Source organism: Crassostrea angulata, chromosome 8 (assembly GCF_025612915.1).
Source record: "Crassostrea angulata isolate pt1a10 chromosome 8, ASM2561291v2, whole genome shotgun sequence".
In the NCBI taxonomy this organism is placed as follows: Eukaryota; Metazoa; Mollusca; class Bivalvia; order Ostreida; family Ostreidae; genus Magallana; species Magallana angulata.
Genome location: NC_069118.1, coordinates 30,036,290 through 30,063,504, shown reverse-complemented (window position 1 = coordinate 30,063,504; position 27,215 = coordinate 30,036,290). Strand labels below are relative to the sequence as shown.

Genomic DNA, 27,215 nt, shown 5'->3' with positions numbered 1-27,215 from the left:
CTCCTACAGTTTTCAAGATAGGAAGTTGTTCTTTTGCAGATCAATTGTACATATATCAGAGGTGTGCATATTGCTAGGATTTTGATTTCCGATTATTAATGAAAAAATTACCAGCTCTTGAACTTCGTCATTTTTGGGCAAAATATTGCATATATAGGGTACACCATTTCACTGAATATGGGTTGACATGGATTATGGATACAGTTCACATAAAAGAAAACCCGGTTTGCTGTCACATTGACAGCTTTTCATTTGTTGAGTTTTAAGGGCATTTTATTTATATCATATGACACTCATAGGTAAGTTTTATTGTCATCAAGTTAATGCATGTATGTGAAGTGTATACAAAGTGGAATTTGTTATTTAGTCCCCATTAGATATGCTAATTGTCACATGACTTTCCGGACCAATCAGATAACAGGTAAAAATTAAAAGATGAACTTGATTCTCATCTGCAACATGCATGTGTTAAAACAAGTCCATGAATAAATTCATTAATTATTTCATTTTTTTCTTGTAGACTGTGAAAACTGAGAAATTCAAATTGGACATCAAGTAAGCACAATAATGGCTTGAGAACTCTGGATACCAGTGAGGAAAAATCTGACTATTTAAGGGGGCTGGATCCAAACCATCGGTAAACAACCAGACATGGAAGCTTCTGTGATAATCCAAATCCTCTGTACACTATGGTTCTGTTTAACCATTTTAACTGAAGGACAAATCAGTGGGAAGTTAGAGACTCAGTTTAAAAATCCTTTAGGAAACTTTCCTCTACTCAACATTGAGATTGATCACCAAACTGGTAATGTCTTTGTGAGTGGTATGAATGTTCTCTACAGGTTTAGTATGGATGGTACCAAACTGATTCAGAAGGTGGCCAAAAAAACTGGTCCAGAAGCCAACTGCTTGACACCTGAAGATAAGGAGTACTGTAAGGACTACAATACAGTGATGGTTGTGACACCTAATAGTTTGATAACCTGTGGTACATTGAGAGGTGGACTTTGTTTAACACGTGATAAAGAGTCTCTAAACATTACCATCACTTCCCCAAGTATCCGTTTAGTATCAAATGAGCAGGCCTCAGCCGTGGGAATCTTCCTAAAAATTAGAGACAGGAGTTCATCTGGAAGTTTTGAAAACATTGTTTTGTTTGCAAAACAATACACAACTTTACCACTCGGTGAATCCACTTTTGGTACAGTAGCCATATTCTCAGCTTTACCAGACCTTTCAGCTGTCAATATAGGTTCTTCTAAATTTGGAAAAATATTTGATATGATATTGAAAACACCAAGGAATGTTGTAATGGACTATAGAGTGGTGATTGAAAATGACAAGTTTGTTTTTCTTCTGGTGAATCAGGATTCACAATCAAAGCTTGTTAAAATCTGTAAGTCCATAGATATTGCACCGGTAGATCCAAAGAAAGTGTATGAAGATATTCCTATATCTTGTAATTCAGAAGGGACAAACTTGACTCATGTCAAGCATGGAACCTTTATTTCTGCTTCTGGAAAGAAATACCTAGTTGGACTTTTTTCAAGTTTGAACCCTACATTGTCTGCAGTGTGTGTTTTTGAAGAAAATGAGATTTATCAAAGGTTTTTGACATCAAGAAAACACCGATATGGGTGTCCAGAGCATAATCTTCCAAAAAAGGATAGGATATTTCTTGGGGATAAAGGAGAACAACTAAAATGTGCCAACACTACAGTTGATAAAAACAATCAGGTATGTATTATATGCTCTCAAACTAAACAAGCATTCTGAGAGTATTGCATAAGCAATACAAGTCCCCTACCGGTTTGTAGAAATTTGTGAAAACGATGCACTGTTATGCAGAATATCACTCTTACCGTCTTCTGTACCCTGAATCAACAGACCAACCCGATAACAAACCTGATTGTAATAATACAAAAAACCCTGTTGATTGAATTTACAACACAATGCTTGACACTATTTTACAGAACTTATTTGTTTGTTAGAAACAATAAAAGGAATGGTCCAAGTAATGCAGCTGAGGATATTATTACAGACTACATACTTTCCTGGTTTATTCAATACACACCGAACCCAATAACGAACCCAAACATTAAATCAAAGTACTGAAAGACAGGGTCTTTAAAGTGAATTCATGTTTTCCTCGAATACAAATCTATGTTAAAATTCGGCTTTTTTGCAATTGCCTGATACTTAGTCAAAGTTTTACTGAATCCTGGCCGGGACTGTCCTTCATAATATAAGAAAATTGACACAACGGTATTTTATTTGAAATAAGACCCCAAGGAATTTTTTTTATAAAAACTACAACTAACCGATAAAATTAAAACAACTATATCAAGGTAGATAATTTAAATCATTTGATTTATTTAATTTTGTGATCATAGGGAAAATCCACAAGTCGGACGGTATCCGTTATACAAGGTCTATGAAAACTCGAAAACTCTCAAACTGCTGAATTACCGAACAAAGTTAACTATTTCTTTTTACAATAAAATTATTCCAAGTTCTATAACGTCATGGTCGCCATTTTGATTTTTTAGAAAGACTTCTCTGACACAATTTTTCTTGCAGCGATTCATGAAAAATAAATAGTTAAAAATAAATCCGTTTGCCACTTACTTCTTTTTTGTGTAAACTCGTGCATCATCCACACGAATTGCAATTCAACCATTCCTTTCATTAAAAATCATACTCTGAATTCAGTCAAAATGATAAAACTAGAAAATAAAGACCGAAAGTGAATGAATCACATCGAATGATAGAGACATTAACTGATAAATGTACATAGATAAGCCAATTAAAGGACTGGTTAGAAAAAATAAATAGAATGTCCAGATCAGTCACTTAGTGCTAACGTTACGTAGGAGAGAAGATGTCATGCCTAAGAAACATAAATCACACGGCGCTTATATGTTTTATCGACAATTGATAAAGCAATGTTTATTGTATGATGATTGTAAATTATTAATGTTAGCTATTTATTCAGAATTATTTGATTTTAGAATTTCTAATTTATGCAAAGTTGACGCCTTTAACAGAAAAATTAACAAATGTTGTAGGGCATTGTCATTTCAGGGATCTGTGGCCTTTCAATACACGCTCGTCTATTAAGCGCAAAATTTCATGCGTGTCTTGGAAAAAATTAACTTAATTTCGAAAGCGATTTAATTTGATTTTTTTCGAAGAGCTACAATAAAGGATTTGTAATTCAGATTTTAAAACTACGATATAAACTATGAGTTTTTCTCTTCTTGAGATAAGTACTATTTCCATTTACATGTATTACCACACTGTAAATTAAAAATTTAAAACATGCATTATCTCTGAATTCATATGTGTAATATTGGTGTGAGATATTTACCGATTGGAGAAAGATCAACTGTTGATAGATATCAAAATATTGATGAAGATTTTTTTAAAATCATGAATGTGACTGAATTTGTCCATTATAAAGTATAGGGAAAAAAGTGTAAACTTATGTCTTATAACATTAAAAAAAAATTTCATACATGTATATATTCCAAATAAGCCGGACAATATGAACATTAATTAACATTTAACTTGGTTCTTTAAACGATAAGATTGTATTTATTGTTTGATGTATTAGTCATCCAAAATGTATAATCTATATAGATTCATACAATGCATTGTTTAAAATTTAAATTCAGTTTAATTAACTTATTAAGGAAAGAGTCAATGGACGAAAAGGCAAATTCAGATTTGTTTTTATTTTCTATGTACAAAATTCCTTAAAAAGTGAATAGCAGTCATACCGCAAGTTGAATAGACTGGAAGCCAATGAAACGCCTATTTAATATGTAAGATATCAGTGTATAACCCGTCCAGATTTTAACTTCGGTAGTATTAAGAGGATAGATTGCTAAAATAGAATTCACAACTTTTGAAAAATAGCACATTGCGTTTGGGAACATAATGAGCTCGTCCACCAACTAAATCGTCAACGGTGTTGTGCATTCAGTTACGTAACTCATAACATTCCACAAATCGCTACAACTATTAAATCTGAGCAAGAATATTTTGATCAATAAAACTATTTGTGTTTTCTTTACATAATTTGATTTATACATAGAGGACTTCAAAAGATTTACTGCGTGTTTTTATAATATATATTTACTGAAATGCATGAAAATTTTCTGCACTTATTTCTTACGCGTAGACTAAATTCATGTGTTCTGTGCGTGCCTTCCGGTTTGAGACTTTGGCTGACAGTAAACCAATAGACCAATAAATTGGAATATAAAAAATTAATTTTCACGAAAATATGTCAACCAAAAGTGTAAACTTGATCTGTAGTTTGACATTTTGAAGCTGTTAAGCAAATTTCATATTATTCCTCAAACGCATAAAGAAAAAAAGTGTGGAAAACTGACGTGGGACAGACAGACAGACAGACGCAGAGGAAAGCCAGGGGTGAACAATTACCGACGCCCGGGGCTACCGATTTTAGAGGTCGGGCTAGCAGAAATCTTCACTGTGGTAGCCCTTCGGGCTAGTAAATAAGAACGATGATAAACGAAATCAGACTTTCGTAAGTGTCATTATAACGTCGACTGATTTTATGTACGACTTAACTGTTATGCAAAATCAAGATCTCTCATTCGCTTTAATGTATGTGCATTGTGCGTACTAATCGCTGGTCCGCATGACAATGACGCTTTGTTTCAAACATGGAGAAGTACCTGACGATAAGTAAGCGTAAACGTTTGTTTGATCGCCTTGATGACACAGAAACTACTGAAAAACAAATTGATTAAAAATAAAATAACAGTAACTATATATATTGTTTGCATTATTATCTATTTGACATTGTTTACAGTTTTAATTCAACTGATATGAAGAAAATGTTGGGCTAGTAAGTTTTAACTTTGGGCTAGTAACTTTGCTACTGCCAGTAGCCCCTGGGCTAGTAGCCAATTTTTGTAATTGCACACCCCTGGGAAAGCTATAATCCCCTCCGGTGAAAACTGGAAGGGGACTAATAACTAGAGCTGCAATGCATAGTGATGCAATTAGACCACTGATAAAATTCATTGTTTAGCAAAGTGATTGATTAAAAATAAACATAAGAATTAATATTTTTGGTACATTTTAAGCTCACCGATACAAAGTCAGGGGAGCTTATGCTATACCCCTGGCGATTTTGTTTTTGTTGCAGGTCCTGTATCTAAATAATTGCTTCACCAAACTTGGCAATGCATGGATGATGCACCTGGACTTACATGTACTTTTGGACTTGAAAGACTTGGATGCTGAATCTGGGCCCTTAATTTCAGATGCTGGAGGAGGTTAAGGTTTCTGGAGCAGGTTAATGTTTTTGGTGCAGGTGCCCTCTGATGATGATATCTTAGTTACTACTGGTCGTAACTTTATCAAACTTGCATGGATTGTGCGTCTTATGATACTGATGCACCAGACAGGCTTAAATGCTGAATCTGAGCTATAGGTTTCAGATGCTTGAGGAGGTTAAGGTTTTTAGAGCTGGTTAAAGTTTTTGGAGCAGGTGCCCTCTGATGATTTAATCTTAATTATTACTGGTTCTAACTTCATTAAACTTGCATGGATTATGTGTCTTATGATACTGATGCACCAGACAGGCTTGAATGCTGAATCTGAGCCATACAGGGTTCGCTACTAACTTTTTTATGCATTAGTCCAGCTGCATTAAAGCCTGTTTATTTTAACTTGTCAGTTGGCAATTTTATTTGCATGTCAAAAATAACTAATAATGCATTACCCTATTTGCCTTATATAATACCGTAATGTCTTGTGTATAATACGCATTTGTGTATAATACGCACCCCCAAAATTGACCAAAAAATGGCGAAAAAACAGCAGGTCCTATGTATAACACGCACCCAAAAAATGGCGAAATCAATGGCCGCCATTTCCCCCAAAACTATTGATGTTACATGTTAATTTTATAATCCATGCGCAATTTCTTTAATTTTGTGATCAATTTTCAATTTATTCTCTCAAACCATTATCATACAATGGTACATGAGGTACAATAACATATTTGCATTAAATTGTGATGTCAAGGGTCTAATAAATTATATATAAATTATAATACAACATAGTATTACATTGTGATTGGAACATAGCACAGACAATGAAAATTGACGGCCGCCATTTCCCCAAATAACTATCAATGTTTAATGATAATTTTATATCCCAAGCGTAAGTAGTGTAATTTCGTGATCGGATCATGGCCTTAGCGATATTAGAGTAAAAGTTCTTACAATTTTACTTTAAAAGAACGGCATGATTTACATGGGCGGTATCAAATATCATTTGACACTTCGTAAAGAGTTTCTTACACAACATCGGAGAAGTAGAGGATCATCATACGTAGAGAAGAACGGCAACCGAGCTTAGTGCTTAAAAGTAATAATGTTTACAGATATAAACCAAAAAAACTTCAAAAGAAATGATTTCATTGATTAAATATAGTCAAACCCTTTGATTGTTGTTTAAATAAACATTGTGAAGAAACGTATGTATGTCGTATATCGTCATTATCAAGTCGTACAAATGATCGATGTAATAATTTTAGCAGTGTCTAATATAATGTAAAGCAATAATGTTTAACTGCATAACTGGACACAAAGTAATTAAGTTTAATAAAATCAGAGTAATTGCTTATCTACATGCACTTGAAAACACCCAATGAAGTCCGACACGAGACAGGTGCATGCCTCTGACACCGGAAATTGTTAAACAAACATTGACCACGCGCCGAGTCAACAGGTGGCTGGTTAGGTAATGGGGAATTCACTGGAGATATTTAAACTTGTTTGATGCAAGAAATAGTGTTAAAGAGGATAAATATCTCAATACTTGAAAAAAAAACTAAGAATAAGGTATTTCTGATGCAGTAAATTTAGTATACACTCATTCAATTTGCATAACACGCTATATCGGCAGTCACTGTAACTCCCGTGGTATCAAGAATAACGGCTTGAAGAAATTGGGTACAATTTTTGTCCTATGTACAACACGCACCCCCACTTTTGATCAAATTTTGGCTGAAAAAAAGTGCGTGTTATACACGCGACATTACGGTATGCACTTTTTAAACAGAATTTGTGAGAAAGGGGTGCATAATATATACCATAATGTTTTTCTTACAGGTGTTGCACTGGTTTATTTGCATTGTAGTCATACATAAGAATGAGCTGCGTATTCAGTATTTCTGTATACATGGAGTATACCACCCATTACAGATGTTAAAAATAGATCTGGGCTATGAGCTACGTTGTTCTTTTCATTGTCTAAGTTCTTTAAAAATCCATTTAAAATCATAAACAATTTTCAACAAATGTTTTAAACACAATTCAGCTAAATTAAACATCTCACAGAGGATTCGTTTTACTTTTTAGCTCACCGTGACGAAGTCAACGGGAGCTTATGCTATACCCACTGTGTCAGTGTCGGCTTCTGAACCTGGTTAAAGTTTTAGTTGCATGCCCTGTATCTAAGCTATTACTTGTCCATCTATCTTCACCAAACTTGCATGGATGATGCATCTGGACTTACTTGTAGAATGCTGAATTTGGGTCCTAAATTTCAGATGCTGGAGGAGGTTAAGGTTTTTGGAGCAGGTTAAAGTTTTTGTTGCAGGTGCCCTTTGATGATGATATCTTAGTTACTACTTGTCCTACCTTCACCAGTCGTGCACGGATTATGTGTCTTATGATACTGATGCACCAGACAGGCTTGAATGCTGAATCTGAGCCATAGGTATTGGATACTGAGGAGGTTAAGGTTTTTAGAGCTGGTTAAAGTTTTTTAAACAGGTGCCGTCTGATGATTATGTCTTAGTTACTACTGGTCCTAACTTCATCTAACTTGCGCGGATGGTGCGTCTTATTATACTGTTGCACCAGACAGGCTTGAATGCTGAATCTGAGCCATAGGTTTCTGATGCTGGAGGAGGTCAAGTTTTTAAGAGCTTGTTAAAGTTTTTGAAACAGGTGCCCTCCTCTGATGATATCTAAGTTACTACTGGTCCTAACTTCACCAAACTTGTATGGATGGTGCGTCTTATGAGCTGACAGCTCAAGTGAGCTATTCTGATCGCATTTTGTCCATCGTCCGTCTGTCTGTCCGTCCGTCTGTCCATCTGTAAACATTTTTACATTTTAAACTTCTTCTCTAAAACCACTTATCCAATTTCAACCAAATTTGGCAAATGCGTTGACATTTTCACCTTTGACGGTGGTTTTAGCTTGTTTTGATTTTCGTTTCGTTTTCATAAATTATGGTTTATAACTTAGGGGAACTATCGCCTGTATTTTGTAATTTTTACGTATCAATCAAATATAGACATCAGAAAGTAAGACAGCTGACTGTTACTTGCAGAAAATAAGATACATTAACAGGTACGGTACTTTAACAACTAAAATACAAATTCTAATGATAATACGGTATGGTCTTTGCGTAATAGCTGATTACTGCAATGTATTTTAGGCTAGTAAGTATTTTCTTGTCTATTCAGTCTAAACGGAGACTAATATAGCTGATGGAAATACTTAGTGTGTGTACATGTAGCAGAAACATAAATAATTGTTAGCTTGAAATATACAGAGAAACATCTTCTCAAAAATCAATCGGCCAGAAAAGCTGTAACTTTTGTGGAAGCATCCTCAAGTAGTGTAGATTCAAGCTTGTCCAAACCATGATCCCCGGGGGTACGGTGGGGCTCCTATGAGGGATCAAATTTTTAGATACAAATGTATAGGGAAAAATCATTAAAACTTTCTTTGCAAAAACCAGTTAGCCAGAAAAGCTGGAACTGTGGAAGCATCTCCAGGTAGTGTAGATTCAAATTTGTTCAAATCACGATCCCGGGGGGTAAGGTGGAGTCACAATGGGGGGTCGAAATACATAGTGAAAAATCTTTAAAAAAATTCCTTCTCAAAAACCAATTGGCCAGAAAAGCTGTAACTTGTGTGGAAGCATCCTCAGGTAGTGTAGATTTTAAAGTTGTGAAAATCATGACCCCTGGGGGTAGGGTTGGGCCACAATGGGGGCTTGATGAAGCTTTATATCCCATATATAAACAATTATTAAGGATCTTTTTGAGAACTGCAATACTCATCATGTGACATGACTATAAAATCATCCTGTTAGAAAAAGGACATGATTATAAACATAAGAATATCCAGGGGGAAAATGGATTTTATTGTCCCCCGCCGCAACGCGGTGCGGGGACATAGAAATGCCAGGCGTCCGTCCGTCCGTGGGTTTGTGTGTCCGTGGGTCCGTGTGTCCGTGCGTCCGTCCGTCACACTTTTTGTAAGCGCTCTCATGCCTACAAATTTTGAAGGATTTTCATTAAATTTATACCAAATGTTTATACCACTTATACCTTGGTCAAGTTCGAAAATCAGCATTGGTCGATACTTTTTGTTGGAGTTATGGGACTTCGACCACAATAATGACTCAGTTTTATCCAAAAATTGACCTTGTATTGAGCGCTCTCATGCCCACAAATTTTGACGGATTTTCATAAAATTTATACCAAATGTTTATACCACTAATACCTTGGTCAAGTTCGAAAATCAGCATTGGTCGATACTTTTTGTTGGAGTTATGGGACTTTGACCACAATAATGACTCAGTTTTATCCAAAAATTGACCTTGTATTGAGCGCTCTCATGCCTACAAATTTTGACGGATTTTCATAAAATTTATACCAAATGTTTATACCATTAATATCTTGGTCAAGTTCGAAAATCAGCATTGGTCAATACTTTTTGTTGGAGTTATGGGACTTTGACCACAATAATGACTCCGTTTTATCCAAAAATTGACCTTGTAAGCGCTCTCATGCCTACAAATTTTGACGGATTTTCATTAAATTTATACCAAATGTTTATACCACTAATACCTTGGTCAAGTTTGAAAATCAGCATTGGTCCATTCTTTTTGTTGCAGTTATGGGACTTTGACCACAATAATGACTCAGTTTTATCCAAAAGTTGACTTTGTAAGCGCTCTCATGCCTACAAATTTTGACAGATTTTCATAAAATTTATACCAAATGTTTATATCACTAATACCTTGGTCAAGTTCCTAAATAGCCTTGGTCGATAGACTTGATACTAGTATACTGCTTGACCGGCGGGGGACCCAGGAATTCTATTCTTGTTTATACAGGAATAACATGTATTATTGTACATTGTCTGTATTATGACTTCATTAAGCTGATTTCATACCTATTGTTCCTCAGGTGAGCGATGTGGCCCATGGGCCTCTTGTTTCAAACCATGATTTCCGGGGATAGGGTGGGGCCACCATGGGGGTCAAATTATGGTGGTGCGTATAATTCGGTATTATCTCTACGTAATAGTTGATTAATGCAACATGTTCTATTAAGATGTTTAGCAACTTCAATCTAAACGGAGATTATTCTCGCTGCTAGAAATATATAACTAAAGTATATATATATATGAAGAAAAATAAATTGAGTTTTCTCTTTGTATTAGTGCAGTTTTCTCTTGTTTTAGGTGTTTACAAATTCCTATAATTTTACTAACCTGAGAGTCAAGCTTAAAGTTATCAGCAAGATACAGAGCTTTGCGCAGAATGCTACTATATGTTTGTACACAAAGCTGAGGTCATGCTTTAGTTTGTTTATATTTTAAATGCAGCTGTGCTGAATAGGAAATACAAAGATTAAAATTCTTAAGTTGAATGTAATAAACTCATGTGAACAAAAACATGACTCAAACCAAGCTATGTCTCTTGCTTATGATTCTACAATTGACACTGAAATTTGGGTTTATCAATAGAAATGTCTTGCTAAAAGGATGATATGCTGTAATAACTTTCTGTTGCCCCTTCTTCAATAATGAATTGCATAAAATCTACACAAATTTTTGATAGTTTTTCAAACACAAGTAAATGAAAACAATGCCTTTTAAACAGTTTCCATAGGCCTGACACATTATTATTATGAGGATAAAAGCATTATCGGTGTTCTTAATAAATTATTGCAATGGAAAATCATCTTTGTTTGTACGCATTTGTTGTTTTTTAATAAAGATGAAAATAATGGAAGGGCCTTAAATGGTACAATAGAGCGACATGCCTGCCAATACATTAATTTGAATTATAGCTCTTTAACATATGTGACAACATTTTCAGTTAAGTTTATTTTCTTCAATCAAGTGAGTAAGGATATGAAAGGTCATACAAAATGAATTCATGCCTGGTAAATGACAATCGTCTATAATGGAGAAGGCCAATTAAATTTTTCAATATTTTCAATTTGAGGAATTGAGCGCATTCATTCTGGTGCATTGAGGTACACTTTTCTTCTTTCACATATAGAATTTTTTAAAATACAATAAGTAGCAAGTAGTGGAGGGAGAAAATGTACCTTTATGCTCATGAAGGTAAATATGTCAAAGATTAAGTATATGCAAAAATAAGTGAAAATTTGGATATTCATTTTTGGTTAATCTACCGAGGGGCCACATGGCACAATATCCTTTGAACGCCCATTTAAAGCCAGTGTTGCTCAGGTGAGCGATGTGGCCCATTGGGCCTCTTGTTTGGAACAGGTCACATGTTTTTATACATAATAGCTTGCATAGTTGATTTAAATATATTATAATAAATGAAACACAGAGGTACAGTACAGGCAACGCGGATCCCGTATTGGCCCGCGTTACCGTCACGGTATTTTTATCGTTCCAGCGATACACCATCGCGGTTTTTGATCGCTGTATGGATTGCGACCGTGATGACACCCCAACGGTGTTATTTACCGTTATTCCTGCTGCTGCTTGTTGTTGTTACTTTACCTGTACTGTACATTACAGGCAAAGCAGGTCGCGTAAATCCACGTCAAATATGCGACTTCAGATTTAAGCATAACAGCTGCATTGTAGATAAATTGTGGTCCATATTATTATAAAATTAATAAATTATAATTATGAAATAGAATTTAATGAAATCGGAAAGTACATTCTAATTACAACATAACATGATTATTATGCTGTTAAATTTTGTGATGTGTAAATAAGAACACATATCTTTGTATTTGACGTGCTTTTTTCAGTTATTATTTCTATTAGTTGATAATCCTGTTTGTAAACAATCTTAAAATTAAATATTTTCATAAGATGAACTCGTATCAATGCAGAGCAATTTCATCTTCTCATTTTATAAGTTGACACGCATAGCGCCGTAAACTGTCAATACATGACTTGTGTATGTTTTAAATTGAGAAATGAACAAATCTCGGGAATCAACTAAGAAATCTATTTTTCCATTCAATAAAAAAATTATCATTCATATATAAAGTTGGTGCTGCGTTCAAGCACATGGAATCATAACGTGTATCAGTATGCGTTTCCTGTGTATACACATAAAGTTTAAGTCACGCTCATTTTCTGAGTATGCATGTAGTGATTAACAAACTCAGGGTAGAAAAACGACATGCCCTTGAGGGTTTTCACACCTATTCACGTCAAAAGAAAAAGTCTATATCGCGCACGGCTTCGTCTAATCGCACAACACCTTACGAGAGAGAGAGAGAGAGAGAGAGAGAGAGAGAGAGACGTTTAGGCGTAATTTAACGTACACTTATGTGAAATATACTAATATCCAATACTAAATATTCATAAAATTAGTATTCATAAAAGAATATGGTACACTGTGATTGAATCCATCATGCAATTTCAGATTTGAGTCCACGTGCTGCACCTGTCAATCAAATCCACCTGCTAGCTCTACCACGTGTTTCCTCCATGATAAAGTTTCATTCTATTAGTTTTATTTTTAATCAAGAAAATAAGAAGTATGTCTAACAGTTAAGTTTTTTTACAATGTTCGTGATGCATGATATACTGTGTTTGGAAAGTTTAATTCGTTGTGTTTTTTCTTTATCTCTCGTTTAGTTTATAATGGAGGTTTTTTGCGGGAAGGAACATCTTCAAAACGTTTAGCGGTTAAAGAACGCAGTAACATGAATCAATTATTTGATATAACTATTAGTAAAATTGTTTGATATGCATGTAGAATTCTTCTTGGTCAATCGTTACACAGATTATCTACCTGCCTCATTCCTGTGTATTCTGTGCGTTCAAGCATAGAGTGATTTCCTGTCAGTGCGACGGTTTCACACCATTGTGTAAAACAATTGGGACTTAAGTCAAATAAAGTTAACTTTGACAGTCATAAAGCGGTGGGGGGGGGGGGGGGGGGGGGTTATTAGGTTACGATAACGGGAAACGAGTTTATATATTTGTAGTAGCTTAATATTCAATAAGATTACATGTACATGCCCACATAAAATGATATCAATACATTTACTGAAATGTTTAAATGATTTTTTTATTGGCATGAAATGCAAAACTTTCAAAACATGTTCTTAATTTCCTTAAAATGTGTAAGAACATAAGAACGGTTTAACAACATTTCCTTCTCAAATTTTTTTCTAGTTATTCTGTTGAGAGAGAGAGAGAGAGAGAGAGAGAGAGAGAGAGAGAGGGGCTCGGTCGCGAGCGAACGCTAACCTCCGTCACGGCAGGTAGTTGGTACACCATCACGACACCATGACAAGGGATACCCACAATATCTTTTGATTACATAATTTTATGCAACTCTGGGTATCTCTAAGGCTCCTTACTCTCTCAGTCAGACTGAGTCTTGAAGAACACACGGCTTCGCACTTAAAGATTGTCGTCGCAAACGCAACGCACTAGAAAGTGGGAATCCTCGCGCAATGACAAACGACGAGCCAAACATGTACTTAAAGTAACGCAACACAAATTCACTAAAACGTGAATTCACAAAAAATGTACTTTACACGTAGTAGACCTTGTAAGAAATGAACGCAACATGCTAAAAATACCGGGTTGGTAATTTTATAGGAAGCCCTAATTTTTAATCACTTGCTCATCATTAGCTGACACGAATGGACTTCAAAACAAACAATACAAATGTAGGGGGACCAATTAATTGTTAAGAAAACACAATCACACTGCGTACACATTTATAATTTTATTGGCAATTAAAATCATTTCATGATAATTTTTAATTTAACGACCTTCTTAAAATATGATAATGGATTCGAAAATATTTTATTTGCAATTGCTGCAGAAGTATAAAATTAAATACTTTTATAATTCATTTAATAGCTATCATGAAATAAAAGAAATAGTAAAAAAGACTTCAAGTATTTCGATTATAATCTCTGTCAAAATCTTGTTTAATATCATCATTAAATATAAAGAAACATGCAATTTATTTATCATTTGAGTAGATAACTCCCGCTTGTATACGATACTTTTTCATCGATAATTTTACCGTGGCGGGGACAGGTAGATGATGAGTTTACCGTGATGGGAACGCGGTATACCTGTCTCACCTGGCCGATCACCTCAATGTGTTTATACCGTGACGGGGCGCGGGAAACACGGGATCCGCGTTGCCTGTACTGTAGCTTCAGATGCAGAACCTGATCTCCATTATCAAGGATGCTAAACAAATCTCCTACCTCACTCAAACCTGCTGGATAGATAGATGTGGTTGTTGTAAAATGATACAACATGATTCCTATGATATAGTATTGTATGATATGAAACACTATTGTTTGATGTGATACAATATAATATCATTTATTATACTTTCATGTTAAATACTGAAATCTGATTGGATTAGACGCAGTTGGTAATCCGTTCTATTAGCCTCAGCATTAGCAACACACTTGGCAACGGGTAACACAAGGAACTGTTACATGCGTGTAAATTATGTGCCTACGGTTCGCTGTAGAATTCACCTCATAACTATATAAATGCAGTAAAATTTTCTTTAAAATTAAGACATTCAGTATAATAAATAAATAGTGCCTGTTTGGGAGGGTAACTGTTGAAATTGACACCCAACGAAAACCATTGTCAACCTCTGCTTTGTGTCGGTTGACAATGGTTGTCTCGGGGTGTTACCCTCCCAAACAGGCACTGTTTATATAGTATTATACTAGTATCACATGAAAATGCCAATATTTACACCAAAGCTTGTACTGGTGTCATATAGTTTTTTGATACCGTAAAATATTCAACACAAAATAACATAATAGCAATGAAAATCAGAGGCACCTGGGGGCTTCAATAATAGCAGCCATATTTTTAACCCCTTATCCAATGAGAATTTGAAAGAGGAGGGAGGTTTAATATATTGAGGCCAAAGTATTTTGAACCCCCTCTTGAATAGAAATAAGAGGGGGTTTCAATACTGTATATCTGGTAATTTTCGCAGTCATCTAATCTTCGCTTTTTTTGCAATGTCTTTTAAAATTGTTTAGTACGCGGAAATAATAATCTGTATTATTTTCTAGACCTGTATTGTCATAAAAACTATAGACAAAACTGTTTTTGAATCGCAAAAAAAGGGATACTGTAAACAAACTTTTATTCGCGTACGAGAAATTTTTGCGAGGTTAGAGAGAGCCTTGTTGTCGCAAATATTCTCGCTGTGAACCAATCCTTTTTCTATAGTTTTTATGACAATACAGGTCAGGAATTGATCGCAAACCACTTTATTGGCAGTTAAATGGGAAATAAAGATTGGTTTATGGTATACGGTATATCATGGTCATAATATTTTGAACCCGACCTCTTATTGCAAATGTAAATTAAGGGGGGGGGGGGGGGGGGGGGGGGGGCGGCCCCGGCTCAATAAATCACGGCCATAATATATTGAGGCCTGAGGGTTCAATATTTTATGGGGGTTCAATGTTTCACAGCGATATTTTGAATCCAGGTTCAGTACATTGCTGGGTTCAAAATATTATATAACACCAGGGTATATATAGTGAGGATTCTAAATAGTTTAAATAGTTAACACCTGATACCTACTTAAAGGGGCATGGTCACGATTTTGGTCAAAAATTATTTTTTCGATTTTAATGTTTAGAGTGCATTCCTAAAGCATTGCAAATAATAAAAACATAAAAATAAAATTTGACCAAAATCGTAACCATGCCCCTTTAAACCCCAATAGTTTAAAGATTAACATAGAAATATATAGGAAAAAATCTCAAGAACTACAATTTTTAGCTCACCTGAGCCAAAGGCTCAAGTGAGCTTTTCTGATCACAATTTGTCCGTTGTCTGTCGTTGTCGTCGTCGTTGTCATCGTCGTCGTTAACTTTTCACATTTTCATCTTCTTCTCAAGAACCACTGGGCAGATTTGAACCAAATTTGGCACAAAGCACCACTAGGTGAAGGGGATTCAAGTTTGTTCAAATGAAGTGCCACGCCCTCTTTAAAGGGGAGATAATTGAGAATTATTGAAAATTTGTTGGTATTTTTCAAAAATCTTCTTCTCAAAAACTATTTGGCCTGAAAAGCTTAAACTTGTGTGGAGGCATCGTCAGGTAGTGTAGATTCAAGTTTGTTCAAATCATGGTCCCCGGGGGTAGGGAGGGGCCACAAGAGGGGGATCAAGTTTTTCATAGGAATATATAGAGAAAATCTTTAAAAATCTTCTTCTCAAAAACTATCAGGCCAGTAAATCTCAAATTAAAATGGAAGCATCCTCAGGTAGTGTAGATTCAAGTTTGTTCAAATCATGGTCCCCGGGGTTAGGGTGGGGCCACAATTGTGGGATCAAGTTTTAAATAGGAATATATAGAGAAAATCTTTAAAAGTCTTCTTCTCAAAACTATTAGGCCTGAAAAGCTCAAATTAAAATGGAAGCATCCTCAGGTAGTGTAGATTCAAGTTTGTTCAAATTATGATCCCCGGGGGTAGGGTGGGGCCACAATTTGGGGATCAAGTTTTACATAGGAATATATACAGAAAATCTTTAAAAAAATTTTTCTCAAAAATTATTAGGCCAGGAAAGCTCAACTTTGAGTGGAAGCATCCTCAGATAGTGTAGATTCAAGTTTGTTCAAATCATGGTCCCTGGGGGTAGGGTGGGGCCACAATTGTTGGATAAATTTTTATATAGGAATATATAGAGAAAATCTTTAAAAAAAATTCTTTTAAAAACTTTTTGGCCAAGAAAGCTCAAATTGGCGTGTAACCATCCTCAGATAATGTAGATTCAAGTTTGTTCAAATCATGGTCCCTGGGGGTAGGGCTGGGCCACAATGGGGGATAAATTTTTATATATGTATAGAGAAAAAGTCTTCTTCTCAAAACTATTAGGCCAGGAAAGCCCAAATTTGAGTGGAGGATCCCCAGGTCATAAAGATTCAAGTTTGTTTATTAATAGTCCAGGGGTAGGGTGAGGCCACAATGGGGGATGAATTTTTACTTAGGAATATATAGAGAAAATCTTTAAAAATCTTCTTTTTAAAGACTATTTGGCCAGAAAAGCTTAAGCTTATGTATAGAGGCATCCACAGGTAGTGTAAATTCAAGTTTGCAAAATCACAGTCCCTAGTGGTAGGGCGGGACCGTGATGGCGATTTGAATTTTTACATAGGAATATATAGAGAAAATCTTTAAAAATATTCTGGGGAAGTTTTCGGTCCAAAACTCAGTACTTAGTGTGAAAGCACAGGTTATGCAGATTTAAGTTTGATGAAACCATTATTCCCTAGAGAAAAGTGGGGCCACGAAATGGGGAGGGGGGGGGGGGTATATAGGAATAGAGAAAAATCTTCTTACAGGTACAACAACAAAAGGGGCTTGGTATTTACCAAAAAGCAAGATCTACTGTACTCAGTTGTCAAGATATTTTGATACTGCAATGGTAATTTGATCAGAATTAAGGCAATTGTTGCTCAGGTGAGCGATGTGGCCCCTGGGCCTCTTGTTCAGATTACTATGCAAACATCCTCAGGTAGTGTAGATTCTAAATTGTTAAAACCAGTAGAGGTTCAAAGTTCTAATACTTGGGCCCCAAGAGGGGTTCAAATTCAACATAAAAGTATGTTACTGTTTAAAAATCTTTGAATGTACGAAAATTTTTGTTTAACAATGATTCAGAACCCCAGGTCGGGGCCAATATAGCCAAGAATTGAAAATGTATTAAATCTTAAATCTTTTTCTCTTCTTCCATAGCAGAGGAAGATAAACTAAATGTATGACTATGATGCTTTTGAAGCCTGTTACATAAATTTACAAATTAAGTTCAGACTTTTTATTGGAAGGGGGGGGGGGAATGAAGCAATGAAAAATAAAAAAAGCATTTACCCATAGCCATGTTTTACTGTTAGTATTATAAATGATTAATACTTAAGTATTGTGAGTGCCTGTGAACGTACAGAGAGCTCATGCAAAAATGGGAATCAAAAGTAGAACTTATCAGGGACTATATCCTTCTGTGATCCTTTACGCTTAAAATAAAATAGTAATCTATATTTATATTATCAATTTACACTTCATATGTTAATATATTTTATTTTTGTTTTGTTTTGTAGTCTATTCCAGGATTGTATGATGCTTTTAACAAAGGAGATTATTGTAATAATATAACAGGGAGCGTATCTCAGTTTGGTATTATTGTTGGACTGTTGCCACTAGAAGGTACTGCAATATACTCTACCAAGTCTCATCGAGTCACAGTTGTTGGAAGTGCAACTATTAATAACCTGATAACACTTTATATTGGTACGGACAATGGACATGTTATTCAGGTAAGGCAGAACTATATGAACATGCAGTGCATCTTTGTATTTGTTATTTGATGATGAAACAATTGTCACATATCATCTATTATCAGTAGTTCTGAGACCTATGATGCTAATAAACAATTATCATACTAATATATCATACAATATAGTATCATATGTTATAATATTTTGTATTATTATTTGATATTATATTGTATCATATGATACTATATTATTTTATTTGATGTATTATGTGATCAAATACAATAATTTATTATATAAGACAATACGATACCATTTATATTTAATGATACAATATCATATTTTTATACAATGTCTTATATGTAAAAATATCTTATTGTTTCATTATATAATACAGTATTATATTTTATTGTATATTTCATTTTACACAATAATATATAGTATCACTGGATGTAATATTTTGTATTACTGGATTGATCAATATTGATTAATATTTTATCTCATACGTGTGGTGTATATTACCCATGAGATAAACCTTTGCTATATCAAATGGGTGATGCTATATTAAATACTTCCGTTACGAACTATTTTTGACACAGCCCCTCGCTTCAACGCTTCAGTGACCTATTTTCGAAGATTTGCAAGTACTTTCAACATAACTATATCTACTACAAAAATTGTCATTTTTTTGGTCAATGATTTAGATTACAAATATGAAGGAAAACACATAACTGCGTAGCACAGGTGTCGAAACTGGCGGCGGGGGGGGGGGGGGGGGGGGTCTTAGCACCCCCCGCCCCCCACTTTTTTGCAAAGTTATACATAACCGTAACTAAATGATCCTTTTTTCTTGTATGTCCAGATTTTATTTATAAGTTTAGCCCCCTTCCAACTTTCAATTTGCTTTGTGTAGTTTATAAAACTGCAAATTACATTAACTATCAGGGAGTTCATCCTCACAACGCGATGAAGGTTGTGTTCATGATACTTCATATACAAGAACTTACCGAAATAATGTTTTAAAAGACTTTTATTCCACCACCAGTAAGCATCCTTATCTACTAGTTTCAATTTCGAATCATTATGCTTGTGTTTCTTTTGTAAAACATCAACAACTGTTCCTCGTTCGAGTCAATTCAAACTAACGAGCATTCCCAACTTTGTGTATGTCAACAACCTTGACTATTCAAATCTTCTGTACAGTATTTCCATTTAGCCTAATCAAGTGAATAAGCACTAAGAAAAATTATTTAAATCTAAAAAAATATTTCAAAGTTTATTTCAGTGAAACTTTACATCAAAACAGTTAGATTTATTTCAGAAATGACGTACTAAATTGTATTGCGCAAGGTCACAATAACCGCATAACACAACCTTGCATCATCGTATATTCATTGAAAAAAATCAATTCGGGTCATATAAGGGGCTGTCTCAAAAGCTTCATAATATAAATCAAATTGTATGAGATAAATAGAACATTTATAATTGTGTGATTTTATATTTGCTTTATCCAACTCGTTGAAATGGTTATATTCGCTCGGCAAGCCTCGCGAATATATACACCTTTTCAACTCGTTGGATAAAGCAAATATAAAATCACACAATATAGATATCCTCTATATATTATACAATACTGTATGAAATTAACATATGATGATCAAACAATTTTTGAGTCGGCTTGCTTCGCGAGCAAGTCCTTGTTATCATGGCCGTTTCTGCGAATATTTTGCACTACATTATTCATGCCCTAATGAAAGTAGTGCATGCATTAACCTCTTTTGTTTGCGTGATTGTTAATTTGAAATGGTTAAACGATCTCAATTATCTTTTTTTACACCTATATTTTTAAAGTTTTTCTTGATGTTTAAAAAATAAAACAAATCAAAGTAGTTTTTGTTCAATCGCCACCCATGAATTCGACAAGTTACACAGGGAAAACCTTGTTCCATATTAAGCGTAAAATCTATTTTTAGAAAAACCCAGCCCGCAAAGCGAGAAGACCCTTTCTGTCATTGGATCTCGTGGAGTGGATTTTGAGCCCAAGCGTGAAGTGATAATGAGCGATATAATGCAAATAGCTCTTATTTTTTCGTCATTGAATATACTGGTCCTTTGTCTCTATCCTACAATATTATGCATTGCCAGTCTGGCAGGCATTGCCAGTCTAACATTGAAACGTCAACAGCATTCAAGATTGTAGCTGCTACGTAGAGCTACATAGTTGAACGATAAGCTTGCCTAGCCGCTACATAAGGCTACGTAGTTGAACGATAAGCTAGCCTACCGCTACGTAGATATTCGTAGCCTAAATATTTTATGCTAAGCATCAAATTCAAGATGCCCACTTAGTTACCACTTTATAACGAACATGAAATCTATTCATTTAGTGATATTTTTTCGTCTTTTAAGTTATGATAAATTTAAATATGTATATTTCGGCTTGAAATTAACAAATTATGTCGATGTAGTTAGCCTTTAGTTGAATATTTCCAACTTCAAATCTAAGACCTAGCAGTCCGTTCAACAGAGCTAGATATCTCAGACCTAGCAGCTAGGCAAGCTGCTACGATCTTGAATGCAGCCCTGAACAACGTGTTGAATCAAGGTACTGAAAGTACTGAGACGAGTTGATGATTCAGGAATCAGACATTTATTGACCCTTTTCTGCTTTCAACATGCAGAATTTGAAATAATCATGAATTACATATTAATAGAAGTTTCTTATTATCACTGGCTACAACATATCAAAGTTAAAAAAAATCATGAATCGTGAAAGGTAAATTTTTGAATTAAAAGGATATCTAAATATTATTATCATATAATTTAATATGATAAAGCTGGTCTCATAAAGATGATGTCTGCCACAATGAGCCCTGTAATCTTTGTTCACCTATGTTTAATTTATTTACAAAAGAAAGAATTTCTTTTATGTATTAATAACAATGTAATAAAAACAAATACATCAAAATATTGACAACATGTTCACAGCGAGTCGAATCTTAGGCCCTTCAGGCCTTTGATTAACATATTATTTTTGATAATGATCTTGTGTCAAACCACACCACAATATCCATGAATATCCATGATCATTAACTATGATTGCATATAATATGATAAAGTTGGTCTCATTAAAGGTGATGCCTAATAAAGGTGATGCCTCATCTCGGTGAGCTTTGTAATCTGTGATTTCCTATGTTTGTATTATTTTGCAGGTTTTCTATGACCCAGTGAAAGATAAAACAATTGAGCTTCAGCAATTTAAAGTTGACAGTTCTAAGATACGGGCCATTAGAAATCTGAATGAAGAGATGTACATCATGTCTCAAAACAAGGTTTTTATATTATTTGTTGTGCGTGTCTCTTTAAAAGGAAATGTTTTATTTTGACACCTTGCAAATATTGCTTTATTCAACTGAATTGCTGTTAAATTATCATGATTATATTGACTTTTAAAACTAGATGCTGTCAGTAGACAATAAACCTGCACCAAGTGTTTACCCCTAAATAACTACGGAAATATACTGTGGTTTCATCAATATTCGTTGAATACCAATTTTCGTGGATTTTGTTGTTAAGTTGATCCATGAAAATTAAATGTTCATTGAAACCCAATTTCTATTAACATTTTGTATTGAAAGGGTCATTGGCCACGAATTTACGTATCCTTGAAACTGTGATTTTCACTTTATCCACGAAAATTGATACCCTTGAATATTAATGAATCCACAGTATTGGGTTGATCAATCTCATAGACGACTCGGCTTCGCCTCGCCATCTATGAAATTGATCAACCCAATATATTTCCGTAGTGAGTCAGTAACTAACCTAATAAGTATAATAAAATGATGATAGGGATACTATAGGTATTTTTAAAGAATTTTTTGATGTTGTTTCTTGTTTTTTAAAATTATTTTTTAAAAGACAGCTATTAACAAATTGAGAGAAATTTTTTGTCATATGATGGATATTTCCTTCAGACACATAAAAAAAAAAATAACACTTCTTAACATTCAAAAATGTTATTATTGCAATTTTATTTAGTATTTCCCCAAAACATAATTTTTCATATTTTCTTACTCTGTTGACAAATCATCTAAAGAAGTTGCTTAATGTTATAAGAAAATGTATTTTAATAAATGTGACAACAAAAATTGAATGAAAATCATTCCAAATAAACACAAAAAATATTTTAAATTTTATTTGGTATGAAAGTTCCTAAGGTAAGGGTTATCGTTCCTAAGTCCCAAGGCCCAAACACCTTGGGAACTTTTCATTTCTTAGTTGAAGAAAATTTCCTCAATATGATAAATACATACATATTTCATTATAGGCCTTGCCCTGTATAAGTGAATATATGCAAAACTAAGTCAAATAAATAAAGGGGAAAATTGACTAGGCTAATAGGATTTATGTATCCCAACCTGAGAGAAATTCAAAGCTAACCTCTCATCCCCTTAAGGTGTTGATTTTAATGTGCATTAAAGTATTGCGACGTTTTTCTCTTAAGGCCCCAAGAGTCAACGCTAAGGGATCTCCTTGCTCCAGCGTCACAAACTTTTGTGGGTCCTGTGTTTTACTTTAAGAACCAGTAGATCTTGATAAATCTATCAAAGACGAACACAAGTTTCTGTTGAATCAAGTGTATTATACAAACAAGTTGTAAATGTACATCAACTGCCTCTTTCTCCTAGCTCTCTTCCTTCTGGCTCTGGCTGATCTCCCTCACATTCTCTCTCTCCCCCTTTTATACTCTGCCCAGAGACCAATGCTAACAATGTTAGGGCATTAGGGCAGCAGGCTCCGGTACTGAGGCCTGCTACACCATTAGGGCATTAGGGCAGCAGGCTCCAGTATTAGGGCCCTCTACACCATTAGGGCACCTGTTAGGGCAGCAGGCTCCAGTATCAGGGTCTACTGCACTATCAGGGCACTATAATTAGGGCACCAATTATACAACAAATTACTTAACAGTAGTTATTTATAAAACAGGAATACATAAAACAAAAACACTACATTATATTATAAATATTTTCACCGGTTTAGAATTTTCTTTCACAGTATTCAACCAAAAAATACATTTCAGAAAAATTTGGAAATTTATTGTTAATAACTGGAATCGAACTCACGACCTACAGGTTTGTAGTGAACCCACTAACCCACTGCACCACGTTGTAACATCGATGACAGTAAAGAAACTACCGTAATCTGGTGAATATAATACACACTTTTTTCCCAGGATTTTTTACTGTGAGAAAGGGATTCTGCCGTATTATTTATGCTGTTCACAGACAGGACTGATACCCCTCTATACATTGTAACATTATATAAATAGTGCCTGTTTAGGGGGGTAACAGTTGAAATTGACACCCCGAGAAAACCATTGTCAACCGACGCGAAGCGGAGGTTGACAATGGTTTTCGAGGGGTGTCAATTTCAACTGTTTTCCTCCCAAACAGGAACCAATTATTTTGTTATACTTAATGTTTTAATTTTTAAGAAAATTTTACAGCTTTTATATAGGAATAACGTGAATTCTACAGCGAACCGTACGCGCATAGTTTTCGCGCATGTAACAATTTTTAATGTTACCCGTTGCTAAGTGCGTTGCTTACGCTGAGGGTAATAGAACGGATTATGAACTGCATCTGAACCAATCAGATTTCAGTATTTAACATGAAAGTATAACAATAATCATTATCACATTTATATTATTATTTAACCCTTAGGAAATGATTGTCATAGCGTGTAATTAAAGAAAATGTATACGTAAAGTATGTTTATAAATAAACTGTTTCAAAATGGCCTTTCAAAATTAATTTGAACTGCCCATTCTTGATCTCCGTGTATGCCGCCATTACAGCTGTTATTAATAGAATACGGGCTTGGAGGGCCACGTGCCATTTGTAACCAATCTTTGAAAACAGTTACACATCATTTGGCTCATTTTTAATCATTTGCATGTAATGCTAATTGTTTTATTGCAAATAATTATAAATATAAATAATTCTATAACCTATTCCGTTAATTGAAGCCATTGAAACAGTTGTGCTCCCCCACCGCTAACGCTTGACACCTTGGGTATCTCAGACACTCCCCTTAGGCTATGTGTACTATACACAACACAACTATTTGTGCACATATTTCATTATGTTCCAGGCCTCTAATTGATCACTTTGATCGGAATCATTTAAGAATTTAATTAGGTCCGTAATCTCCATACCTGTACATCGTCCATTTTTCACTACACAGGAGTTGTAATGACTAAACAATTATATAACGCTTGTTTAACATGTTAAAATTAGTTGATTTTATTTATGGTAGAATATTTAATACTAGGTCTATTTAAAACATTGATTATGAAATTAAGATATTACCGCGATGTATTAGTAACAATAAATCCGTATCTAAAAAAATATTGTGTTTTTCTTATTTCCGGTAGTGTATTCCCGCAATGAAGTTGAGTGTGCATACAAAGTATAACTGCTTTGTTGATACTCAAGATCACCGTTTGGGCAATTTTTTTGATGCGTATTAAACATCCCAACAAGCTTTTTTTCACCACTTTCAGGCCCAAAGTGGGGGGTGCGTATTGTACACTACTGCATATTATATTCACCGGATTATGTTTTTTAAAAAATTATACTTGATTTTATTTTGATAAATAATACCACACAACGTGTAGGTGTCACATACTACATTAATTTTCCTATTATCAAATTAAATCTATTCATTTAACAAATTTTTCACAAGAGCGGTCCCCATACAATTCGCCTTATTTTAAATCAGCCAGTACCGGAATTGCATGCTTCCAGATTTACTTTTTTGCGTACTGCGTCATCAAAAGTGGTGTATAGAGCCACCTTAAAGCTGTTATTTACCTAATAAAATAGTGCAAGAGGTTTTGAAGAATAGGTCATAAAAGAACATGCATGTTACAAATATTTTAATAACTGATCTTTGTCTGAAGTTATGTACAAAACACAGGTCTGCAGGTCTCATTAGCGATTAATAGTTTTACCCAGCTCTTCGGTTAAATGGGTTTCACATGGTGTATACATACATGCATGTATGTGTTTTCCATATGCAGAAAAGGATTAGTTAACATGCATAAACATTTCTTTTGTGATGATCAGCTAAAGGTGATTCATATTGTGCTCTATTTGGATTATCATTATGATGTTGACCAATGTACGTACTCATGATACATACATGTATAGTAGCACAATATTATGAGACACTGGTATGTACATAAGTATTACTTTCACTTTCTAAATAAGTGATCTCCCTTTGCCAGCATACTGTATCATCATCTTTTAATATTTGAATTAGCTTATCATCGTTACCTATCCTATTGCATTTGTAAATTAAGTTTCTGTCATTTTAATTGTAAAAGTTTTTTTCATTTGTCAGACTTACACTATTGAGTTCACCCCATATTGACCCTGTAACAATTTTGAATCATATTAATTTTGTGTATTACATGTAAGTAAGTGTAGTAACTTATCATTTTTAGCTGGGCTCAGCTGAAAGCAGAGTCCTGGCTGTAGGCAGGTAAATCGCCAATGTTACTATAAATAGCACAACTTCAAAAGTAAACAAAAAACCAAACACCGTCAAAGTAAAAGCTTCTGCTATACCAAATAGTTACACAAAGAGCCACGTTTTGTAAAAAGTGTTGGCATTTTGCTTCTTTTTTTTAAATTTCAAGAGAGTTGTTTATCTTTTTTAGTTTTCTTATTAATAACGTGTTAAAAACAAGACTATGCATTTTGGACACATACAATGCGCATATGAATTTCCATGAACTACTTTGCTAGGCGTTGAAGAAATGGGGATTGAATATAATATAACGCTTGTTGCAAAATTCAAGGCAGCAACTGTTGAACGTTTTTCTACTAGACATACAAAATTTGGTCGCTCTGATGCTTTGCCGACATTAAAAGCATGAATGAGAGAGAGAGAGAGAGAGAGAGAGAGAGAGAGAGAGAGAGAAATTTTCAGTCTTTACTACACAATATGCATAAAGAGACACCAAAAGAGCCCGGCTTTCAGTACTTCAGTACTTTGAGGAAGGAAGGAGTCTTTCTTTCTTAATGTATTATAATGCATCAAATACAATGTAGGTCATGACCCTATGAGATTGTTCTGACCCCATGGAACAGAAAAATTCTAACGTCATTATGATGCATCAAATGGTGTAAAGTACTTTTGAGATCCTCACTCCTAAACTATATAATTTATTCATGCTCTTTGTGTCATTGCGCATCAAATTGTATATAGGTTAAAATTATGCCCCCCCCCTTGGAGACACCCTGATATTCTAGAACTAGAAATAATAAAGTATTCATATGTAGTGTTTAATCCATGTGGGTAGCCTATTGATGACACTGCTTTGCCCCAAATAGGCGAATACACATGCATATAACATTTTTTTAATAAATCCTAAAAATTAAATTAAGCATTTTCCAAAATGTTAATGTGCATTAGGAGAGAAAAAGCAATCAAGAAATGATTTAAAATTTGCCACTGTACACATGTAAGAATGTAAGAAGACTGAATCTTAAGAACCATGTTTGATTGGGGGGGGGGGATGGATGTAGGGTATAAACATTTAGAATT

The 27,215-nt window shown here is 34.5% G+C and overlaps 1 protein-coding gene across 1 annotated transcript in view; it reads left to right on the top strand.

Moving 5' to 3' along the window:
- Window positions 1-595: 595 nt before the first annotated feature.
- Window positions 596-27,215, top strand: part of LOC128157927 (plexin-A4-like) — a 90,679-nt gene continuing 64,059 nt past the window's right edge. Inside the window, exons 1-3 of the mRNA XM_052820599.1 lie at window positions 596-1,737; window positions 18,423-18,638; window positions 21,809-21,928. Coding sequence (XP_052676559.1) covers window positions 652-1,737; window positions 18,423-18,638; window positions 21,809-21,928 — 1,422 coding nt within the window. The 5' untranslated portion in view covers window positions 596-651. The remainder of the gene's footprint in view (window positions 1,738-18,422; window positions 18,639-21,808; window positions 21,929-27,215) is intronic.